Genomic DNA, 11274 nt, shown 5'->3' with positions numbered 1-11274 from the left:
AAAAAAATAAAAAAAAAAAAAAAAAAAAATAAAAAAAAAAAAAAAAAAAAAAAAAAAAAAAAACTGAGTTGACTACCACCCAAGAACTTGAACTAAAAGAACTTCTAAACACAGCAATTAAAGGATGTAGATTATCTGGTAAGATTTTTTTAAATTCAGCAATACGTTCTTTGTAAGATCCCCTAAAATATAATGACATTTTTAAAAAGTGCAAGCAATAAGAAGAAAAGGACATTCCAGGGGGGAAAAAATGTTCCGGGCAAATTACCACCGAAAGAAAGATGGGCTGAAACAAAATAAGACTCTCAGACAAAAAAGCAAATTAGGGATGGAGAGGACTATAACATAGTAAAGGTTCAATCTACTACGAAAATTGTGTTACGCTTGTATGTATCCAATATGAGTCTGGAAATATTGGGTTGTCAGAAAAAGCTTGATGTGGCACTGAGGGCTCCTCGCCCGGGTCCCTGCCCTGTCTGCTGTGACTGCCCGCCCTCCCGCGCCCACCATGGCTGACCTTCAGCATGAAGGAAGTAGGTGTGGGAATGGCCCTGTGAAAAATGGGTGCAATGGCCAAACCAGATTGTATTATCACTTGTGATGGGAAGAACCTCACTGTAAAAACTGAGAGCACTTTAAAAACAACAGTTTTCTTGTACCCTGGGAGAAAAGTTTGAAGAAACTACAGCTGATGGCAGAAAAACTCAGACTGTGACTTTAAGGATGGTGCATTGGTTCAACATCAAGAATGGGATGGGAAAGAAAGCACAGTAACAAGAAAATTGCAAGATGGAAAATTAGTGGTGGACTGTGTCATGAATAATGTCACCTGTACTCGAGTCTATGAGAAAGTAGAATAAAAATTCCATCATCACTTCAGACAGGAATTAGCTGCGAGAATGAACAAGCTCAGTTCAATGAGCAAATCTCCATACTACTATTTTTTTTTTCATTACTGTGTTCAATTACCTTTATCGCAAACATTTTACATACAACTATTTCCAAGTGTTGATTTAATTAGGATCATCCCTTTGGTTAGTAAATAAATGTGTTTGTGCTAATAAAAAAAAGAAAAAGCATGATTCATTTTTGCACAGAAAGAGTATGTCATGACTTTTCTGACAACCCAATATAAGAAAAAAAATTCCGGGAACCAGAAGTTAGCGTAATGGCTATGTCGCTGGCCTCCCACATAGTCAACCGCGGTTCGTGTCCTGGACCCGGTGGCTTAAAACTCACGCCGGGCGCATGTGCGTGCGTGCCCAATATCCCGAGGGGAGAATGGAGGAGAAGGGATTGCGGCGTGACCATCTCTCCTGGGGGGGTGATTTCTCGCTTTCTGTCTCTCTGTCTCTCTCTGTCTGTCTAGCGAGCGCACATGCCCTATAACAAAAAAACTCTCCAAAAAAAAAAAAAAGAAAAAAAATTCCAAAAAATAAAATACAAATAAAAAACAAAATTGTTAGAATTACAGAAATCTAATAGAAAGTAATAATAGACCGCAACGACTATTAATTGACAGGACAAACAAAAATTAACTGAACACAATTATGCTCTAATGGACACATAGCAATTAGAGGATACATACCCTTTACAAGTACACACAGAATAGTTACAATACTTCACTATGTACAAACTTTACATAAAGCAAGGGAAAAAAATTGCTTTAAAAAAATAAAATACAGGCCCAGACACAGTGATGGTATAATACTCTGCAATGCTGGAAGCGATATGGAAGATTGGGATTCAGTTCCTAGGTTGTCCTGTCCATACCAGGTGTGTACATACACATCCATGATCCTGGGTGACTGAAAGGCTGGTGAGGGAACCTGGCAAGGGTACTTGTCTTTCCTTCTCCAAGGGAGGGAAGGAAGTGGAAAAGTAGAAAGGAAAAGGATAAATGAAAGGAAAAGATAAAAAGACCACCTTCTCTGACAATGATTAAGAAATGAACAAAAAGAAAGAAAACTTTAATGTAGAATAAAGTTATTCCTAGGCAAGGTACAGTGTGCAGTGCTAACAAACGCTATACTCCACTATGCTGAACCTGTATGGTCCTTGGCCCAGATCCCAAGGTCTTCCTATGCATGCTGAGTCCACCTACGTGCCCAGGATCCTGGCTTGCTGAGGCTGGGGATGGATCATGATATAAAGATCTTGCTGGGGATGCTTATCTATCACTTTCTGTTTCTCTGTCTCCATGTAAGACATAAATAAACCTAAAAATATATACATTTTAAAATAATTCATTAGTCAAAGAAGTAGTCAAAATGGAAATTTTAAAAATACTTAGATTTGAGGGGCCAGCAAGTGGCATGGTGGTTACGGTGTTGGACTCCCACATGGCCGACTGTGGTTCAAGTCCTAGATCTGGTGGCTTGCTTTCTCACTCTCTCTCTCTCTCTCTCACTGGTCAAATTTAATAATTAATTAATTAACAGAATAATTCTTAAAAAAAAAGAAAACTTAGATCTGAGAGTTAATGAAAACACTATACAACTATGTTAGATAAAGCAAAAATGGATGACAAAGAAGCTTATCACCCTACACCAGGAAACACAATTGTTCACCAGAGGGAGAGAGAGGGAAAGCACCCTCTGATGGGGCATGGTCATCCTGCAATCCTTTTCAGTCCTGTCAGGATTTTGGGCATCCATGTACAAGCACTTGGCTTGTTTTTCAAGCCACCAGGGCCAAGATTTGAACAACTGTCAACCATGTGGGATATGGCTCCTTAACCACTTAGCTATGGAGCCAGCCCAAGTATGCAATTTCAGTTAGAAAAATAACAAAAGAATAAACTTACAGAAAATAAAAGGAAGAAAATAATAAGTAAAAGAGAAAAAAAGAGGTCAGTGAAATAGAAAGCAAAGACTATAATAGAGGTGTTATTTGGTCAAAAGTTGATCCTTTGTCAGGGTTAATAAAGTAGACAAACTTGTGACAAGACTGAATGAAAAAAAAGAGCTAAGGCTCAGGCATAAGTAATATTCAAAATGCAAAACAGGAACATAACTACAGATAAAGCAGAGGCTAAAAATGGAATTAAAACAATACCATGGGTGGGACCAGCAGTTGGCATAATGGCTATGTCGCTGGGCTCCCATGTAGTAGATCACGGTTCAAGTCCCGGTCCTGGTACATGTATATGCGTGCCCAAGATGCCAAGAGTAGAATGGAGGAGAAGGGATTGTGGCATGGTCATCCCCCCAGGGGGCGGTTTCTCGCTTTCTCTCTGTCTCTCTCTGTCCTTCTGGCAAGTGCATGCACCCTATGGCAAAAACCTCTCCAAAAACAACAACAACAAAACAATACCATGGGGGACCAACAGGTGGGCCTGGTGATTAAAGCACTGGATTCCCACATGGTCAACTGTGGCTGGAGCCCCCAGACTGGCAGTTTGAAAATCAGTTGCGTGCCTGTGCATGTGTGCCCCGAATCCTGAGAGGACCACAGAAGAAAAGGAACTGTAGCATGGTCATTCCCCCCAAGCACGATTTCTCACTTTTCCTTTCTCTGTTTCTCTCCCACAAGCACATGTGCCCTATAGCAAAAATCTAAAAATGAAAAGCAAAAAAAGAGACTTGATGCCAATAAACATAAAAATATTTGAAGGAGAAATTTCTAAAACTTACCAAAACTAACTAAATGAAATAGAAAATCTAAACAGTCCTATAATATTGATATTCAATTGCTAATTACTACTAAAGTTCCACAAAGAAAACATTAGATCCAAATGATCTGACAAGCAAATTCCATCCAACTTTAAAAATATTTTAAATTAAAAGAAAATGTACTAGAAGGTGCATGCACTTGCCAGAGAAAAAGAGAAAGCAAGAAAGCACTCCTCATAGGGAATATTCACACTGTAATTCTTTCTCCTCCAATTCTTTCTCTTTTCAGAGTTTTGGGCAATGCATGTACACATACCTGGCATGTTTCTCAAACCACCTGTCCAGGATTTAAACTGTGTAGTCAGCCATGTGGGATCCAACTGCCTTTACCACCAGTCCTCAGATTGGCCCATGTCCACCAAATCAATCCAAAGTCTTTCAGGAAAAAAATGATCTACTCTAATTCAATGTGTAAGGCCACTGTAGCCTTAGTATCAAAATCAGAAAAGAATATAAGAATAAAAAAATTAAAAATTGGAATCCATTATATTTAACAGATAAAAGGAAAAAAACTGCAAGATATTCTCAACATATATAGAAGAAAAACATGACATTACACAAACTTTCACTAACTTAATCAAAGGTATCTACAAAATCTCATAGACAATATTATTCTTTTTTTTTCTTTTCTTTTCTTTTTCCGCTATAGGGTGCGTATGCTCGCCAGACAGACAGATAGAGACAGAGAGACAGAAAGCGAGAAATCACCCCCCAGGGGATGGTCACGCCGCAATCCCTTCTCCTCCATTCTCCTCTCGGGATCTTGGGCACGCACGCACACGTGCCCAGCGTGTGTTTTAAGCCACCGGGTCTGGGATGCGAACCGCGGTCAACTATGTGGGAGTCCAGCGACATAGCCATTATGCTAACTGCTGGTTCCCGACAATATTATTCTTAACAGGAAAATATTCCCTTTAAAATTGGGAATGAGGGAACCAGCAGTTAGCATAATGGCTATGTCGCTGGACTCCCACATAGTTGACCGCGGTTCGCATCCCAGACCCGGTGGCTTAAAACACACGCTGGGCACGTGTGCGTGCGTGCCCAAGATCCCGGGAGGAGAATGGAGGAGAAGGGATTGCGGCGTGACCATCCCCCCTGGGGGGTGATTTCTTGCTTTCTGTCTCTATGTCTCTCTCTCTCTGTCTGACGAGCGCATGCGCCCTATAGTGAAAAAAAAAACCTCTCAAAAAAAAAAAAATTGGGAATGAGACCTATTTAGCCATTATAATCACTTCTAATGAACAACCATAATCACTTCGACTGAACAAAGATATAAAGTGTGCTAGAATATTATGACAAAAAAAATTAATTATAAGGGAAAAGTATTGGAAAGACACTGTCGCTATTTGCAAATAATATAACTATCCACAAAGAATACCCAAAGGAATTCCAGAAACTATATTAGAAATAATAAGCGTTTATTAAGTAGATAGCTAAAGGTCAATATTTAAAGTTCATTCAATTTTTATTTACTAACAATAGTCAGAAAACAAAATCCTTAAAATTGCCATTTGTGATAGCAACAAAAACGATTAAAAACATCAGAATCTGGGCCCAGCAGATGGTATGATGGTTGGGGTGCTAGACTCCCACATGGCCGGCTGCAGTTCTAGTCCTAAACCTACTGTCTTCCTTTCTCCTCCCCACCTCTCCTGCTGGTCAAATAAAAATAAAGGAATAAATACATAACATTAAACAAATAATTCTTTTAAAAAATGAAGCATCAGAATCAACATTTAAAAAGTGGAAGAGCTCTATAGAGAAAGTCACAGAATTACATTAGAAGACATTAAAGGGCAGGTGGCATGGTGGTTAAGGATGCTAGGTTCCTATATGGACAATTACAGTTTGAGTCCCAGACCTGGTGCCTTGCTTTTTCTCTTTCCTTTCTCTCTCTCTCTGTCCCTCTCTGTTCAAATTAAAAATAAAGATAATAAAATAATCCTTTAAAAAAAATAAAAAGAAAAAGAAAAGAAAGGAAGAAGACATTAAAGGGCTAACCAGCGGTATGGGAGTTAAGGCAACTGGATCCCTCATGACCACCTATGCAGTCCTGGACCCAGGGGCTTAAAAAACATACTGGGATGGGGCTGGAATGTGGCAAAGTGGTTAAGGGTGCTGGATTCCCACATGGCCGAGAGTGGTTCAAGTCCTGGACCTGGGGGCTTGCTTTGTCACTTTCTCTCTCTCTCTCTCTCTCTCTGTCCCTCTCTGGTCAAATTAAATAAATAATGTTAAATAAAATAATTCTTAAAAAACAAACAAACAAACAAACAAAAAACAAGCAGTGTGCATACCCAAAATCCCAAAAGGAGAAATGGAGAAGGGATTGTGCCATAACCATCTCCCATGGGGAGTGTTTTTTCACTTTTTCTGGCCAGCACACACACACACACACACACACACACACACTCTCTCTCTCTCTCTCTCTCTCTCTCTCTCTCTAGCAAATTAAAAAAAAAATTAAAAAACCTAAGTAAGTGGAAATAAATACATACCATCTTCTCAGATAGGAAGGCTCAAAATCTTAAAGATTTCAATTCTCTCCCAAACTGATTCAATCAATCCCAATTAATTCCCAGAGGTTTTTATGTCTTGTAACAGACTGATTCTTAAAAAACAAGAACAAAAGTTTAAAAACAGCAGAGACTCAAGTCTTCCCATATACCAAGATTTGGTAAAACTATAGCATTCATAATTAAGATAGTGTAATATCAACATAGAGATTGACAAAGTGAGAAGTGATATAGGACCACAAGCCAGAAACAGACCCATGCATATAAAAACTAATCATATGAAAGAGATGTTACAGCAGATCACTGGTTAGCCAATTCAATACATAGGGCTAACTGAAACCACACAGGGGGAAAATTAATGTGGATCATTACCTCACATCATACATAAATATCAATTCCAATAAATTATGACTGTAAATGTGAAAGGCATCGTTTAAAAACTTTCAAAAAGAAACACAGGAGACTGTCTTTTTAAGTCCAGGGCAAAAAAGAATTCTAATTACATAACATTAAAATTAAGAGCTTCTGTTCAGCAACGTACACCACAAAGAATGAAAGGGCAGACCACAAACTAGAATATATTTACAATGCATATAATCAATAAAGGATCAGTGTTACCAGTTTATCAGTTTTAAAAGACAATCTATTAACATTAGAGTAGAAAACAGGTAAATGATATTACCAAGCATTTTATAAAACAAAAACACAGATGGTTCATGAACATATGAAAAGATGCCCAATTTCATTAATAATCAAATAAATGTAAATTAAAACACAATGATGCATCATTTCATACCTATTCCGCTGGTATATATTAAGTCTGGGGACCAGCAATTGGCATGGTGATTAAGAGTGCCGGACTCTCACATGGCTGACCACGGTTCGAGTCCCAGACCTGGCAGCTTGCTTTCTCATGTTCTTTCTCTCTCTTTGTCTCTCTCTGGTAAAAATGAAAAAATAATAATAAATAAAAGTTAAATAAAATAATTCTTAAAAAAAAAAATAGTCATCTGGGGCACCTGTGGCATGGTGGTAAAGAAGGTTGGATCTCACACAGCCGACTACCTACTTTGATCCCAGACCAGGTAGCTTGAAAAACATACTGGGCCACGTGTGTGCATGCCCAAAATCCCCAAAGGAGAGGTGACAGAGAAGAGATGGTGGGGTGGCTATCTCCCCTGGAGGGGGATCTCATTTTCCCACCCTCTTTCTCTTTCTCTCCAGCAATTACATGTGCCCTCAAGCAAAAATTTTTTTAAAAGTCTGACAATAATAAGTGTTAAGAGGTTGTAGTGCAAATGTAACCTACACACTGCTGCTCAAAGTATATAAACTGACAATCTGCTGGACAAAATATAAACTAGTACAACCACTTTAGAAAAAAATTGGCATCATCCTGTAAAAATGAACATTCACATCCATTGACTTAGCAATTCCCCTTCCAGCAAACACCTTACATGGTGATACTCCTTTGCTCCTAAACCCCAAAAATGTTTTTTAAAAGTACATATCCTTCATCTGTTAACATGACACCTAAAAATTGTAAAAGACGACTATTTAGAATACCATGGTGGCATTTTTAAGTAAAACGGATATATCACTCTTTTAAATATATAATTATTATTAGCATACAGCTAACAAAATTACAACTACATACGCTGCTAACTAAACATAAAAAGTGAAATGTCACTAGAAATGCATCTCCTTAAGAAATGAGAAGGTTCCTGGGTTAAAAGAGGCTTCCCCTAACACTATAAACAGTATTTTAAATTGTCCTAGTAAGATTAGAAATGGTTGTGTGGTTTGTCTTTCTTATGTAGAGTGCTACTGTGGAAAGACAAGGTAGGAAAATAAAGCCAGCAGGAGGCCTCTACACAGACCTCAGGTACTAACAATGTTAAGGAGTTCAACATAGAATTTAATGACCTAGATATCAGTTCACCAATATCACTTATATCCTCATACTCTTTAGAAAATCTTCCCTTCCCTGGAGATCATAGACTCCAGTTTGAAAAAGAGAGAAATTCTTACAGCTGTGTACCAGAAGATATGAGAAGATATGTACAGGAATTTTCCTAATAGCAAAATCTAGAAACAACCAAAATGTCCATCAACAGGAGAACGCAGGCACTGTGTTAAATCCATCCATAGAAAAGTACACAATAGTGAAAATTACTTACTTGATCTATACCCAATATTAGTGACTTTTAGAAACATAACACTGAGTGAAATGAACAAGTCCCAAAAGACTTTGTACCCAGTATAATTTTTTTTCTCACTCAGGAACAAAAGAACCATACAATACATTGTTGAGGGATGTATACACATCTGATAAAATAATTTTTAAAAAACAAAAAATAACATACACAAACAATTCAGGACAGTAGTCACCTCTAGAGGTGAGCACATTCCATAGTGGTCATTGTGATTCTCAGATTGATGGATTCAAAGGCGTTCATTTTATTGTTTTGTTTCACAGCTCGGTTTTTACATATAATCTGAATTTATCATATACTACATTAAAATAAAGAACAGAAAGCATTTTTAAAAAAACATTCATCATATTAAAAAAAAAACAAGCTTTTAATTAAATCACCTCACCTGCCACTAGATCAGTACATATAACATATCAGAGAAATTTTATCTTCACACCAACCATAGGAATTGACATACATTAGATACATAAATGTTCATTCACTGGAATTAATCTTAGGAGAACCAAATGAGATAGACTGAGCCAACTGGCTGTGAGAAGTGAACCCACCGACTGGCAACGAGGCTAGGGCAGAAGCCAATGTGGCTGCAAGCAAATTTAGCAGCAAGCTAAAGTCAGAAGGTAGCTAGCTGGTCAGAAAAGAAAGTCAGATAACATGAAGTATGAGCAAGGATGTGAGGAAATGCACTTTCTCACTCAATAACCAGTGAGAGTGAAAAGTACAATTAAGTAGTTGTACCAGTGATAGCTGGATATGGTGCAAATGCACATATCCTATTATCCAGCAAATCAACTACTACGTGTATTTCCCAAAGAAACTTCCAGATGTGCGCACAAGCAAATGGATACAGATATATTTATCGCAGGGCTGTTTCTGAGAGTCAAAATTTGCAAACCTCAAAGTCCATCAGTAGGGGAATGTACATATCAATTATGGTATATTCACACAATGCAATGCTATATCAATAATTAAAATGAGTCCACCAAAGACGTTATTCCAGTTATCCATTTATAACTCTCAAAATGTTTTGTTGAGCAAAAAAAGCAAGCTGCGAAAGACACATACAGTTTAATACCACTTTAGTTTCAAAACAATACTATATATTGCTGATGGATTCACTGCAATCAAAGTATAAAATACACAAGGAGATGACATACACAAACCTGCACACAGTGGTTATCTTTAGGGAGAGCGGTGGAGGAGCTGAGACCACCTCCAATATCCACAATTTTATTTCTTTAAAAAAAAATGATCTGAAGTAAATTTGGCAAAATAATTACATCTGTAAAATCTGAAATCATGGATTGGTTAGATCCCCCTCTGTATTTTACATTTAAAATATTCCAAAAAAAATTAAAAAGAAAAAAGAAAGTAAAATTATTTCAGTGCAAGAAAATATATCAGAACAGAGAAAGACACCAAATCGCAGCCCTTGAGCACACAGCAGGACCCCTCAAGCAGCAGGAGTAATAGTTGGGTCCCTAAACGGGTTTGTATCTTTCCTATTTTCCTTAGGACAAAGTACAAATTTCTTGCAATAAAAAATGTCCTAGCTAGAGCCATAATTATGAGGAAACTGCTCGCAAGGGAGGAGTAAAATCTGTAAGATTTCTACCTTGTTTCACTCGCCAGGATGCTAGGCAGAATCGAAACTGATTTACGTGAACGCCATAAAATACAACATGAATTACTAGGTATTATCAACAACCCCGGGGGCGACTAGAAAGTATCTACCCAACGGGCATGTGAAAATATTTAGGAAGAAATTTGCAATAAAATCGTTTTGGACGCATAGGGCGCCTCTAGGAAAGGCACATCACAGCGAAACAGCCCAAATTCACATACGCCATGGCTCCGCGTGTGTGCGCGCGCGCGCGCCCCTGGTCCCTCTATTCACTCCCCGTAATGTGCTGGGGATAAGCCACACTGACAGTATCAATCCTGAGGAGAAGCTGGCCAGCCCTCCGGCTTCCCGGTAGCATTTGGGGGAGGGAGAATGCTCCGAAGAGGTGCGGAGTAGGAGGTGCGGATTATCTCGCGCTCCGCGAGGCAATTCCGCCCGGAGGCGCCAGCCCTAAACTGGACTTCACACCCAAACAGGTGTCAATAACGTAGGGAACACACGAACAGAGCACGGGGCGCGCACAAACGCTCACGACACTCGCGAACGAGAACCGCACAAAGAGATCACGCACTTGCTAGGACTCACGAACAGCACATCAGGGGATAGGCGAGGACGCACAACGGCGCGAGCGAAGCTCCAGGCGGGGGCGGCTCAGCTGTGTGCTGATGGGGACGCGCGTCCCCCCACCCCCCAAGCACAGGCAGACACAAAAGGGGCCATCCACGGAGGTCGGTAAACCCACGCCCGCGCAGGGGAGAACCGGCGCCGACACCAGGCGGATCAGTAGGGGACACATGGGCAGTGCCCGCGCGCTCCCGCCGAGGGGTCCTCTCCCCGCAGGGCTATCACGCACGGACCGAGAGCTGGGTGTGCGAGCGGCAGGGGATGCGCCACAAAAGGGGACTACTCCCACCTCGCACGGGCACCCAGGGCCCACGCTCGCGAAAGCGGCACCAGACAAAGGCGACACACCCACTGGAGCTGACAAAGGCGGCCACACCCCCTCAGCGCGCCCGCACCCCGACCCACGCCAACAGCAGGCACCACAGGACGCGGGGCGACGCGCACACACCCACACTCACCACCCAGGGCGGGGGTGTGGAGGGCCGCGCTCCCCGGCCATCTCGGCTGCAGCGGGACAAGGTGACGCATTCCGGGAGCCCTGTCGCGCCCAGGTGTGCACTCACCGGGGCCGGCAGCCTGTAAACCTCAGAAGCGGACGGCCGCCGCCGCCGCCGGCG

The 11274-nt window shown here is 40.5% G+C and overlaps 1 protein-coding gene and 1 pseudogene across 8 annotated transcripts in view; one reads left to right on the top strand and one right to left on the bottom strand.

Annotated features, from left to right (window-relative positions):
• Positions 1-11274, bottom strand: part of TTC3 (tetratricopeptide repeat domain 3) — a 154377-nt gene that overhangs the window by 142862 nt on the left and 241 nt on the right. The window contains exon 1 of one of the 8 annotated variants that reach the window (XM_027770954.1): positions 11221-11241. The exons of 2 other annotated variants lie outside the window; for them this stretch is intronic. Coding sequence is in view for 1 of the 6 variants with exons in the window: in XM_027770956.1 (XP_027626757.1) it covers positions 6176-6178 (3 nt within the window). In the remaining 5 variants the exon portion in view is untranslated. 5 more of the 8 variants (XM_027770959.1, XM_027770957.1, XM_027770960.1 and 2 more) reach the window with 5 other exon arrangements.
• Positions 510-1052, top strand: LOC102499285 (fatty acid-binding protein 5 pseudogene; annotated as a pseudogene).

Source organism: Tupaia chinensis, unplaced genomic scaffold (assembly GCF_000334495.1).
Source record: "Tupaia chinensis unplaced genomic scaffold, TupChi_1.0 Scaffold000175_1, whole genome shotgun sequence".
NCBI classification, from domain to species: domain Eukaryota; kingdom Metazoa; phylum Chordata; class Mammalia; order Scandentia; family Tupaiidae; genus Tupaia; species Tupaia belangeri.
Note: the sequence above shows the minus strand (reverse complement) of the source record. Positions and strands in the feature narration are given on the sequence as shown.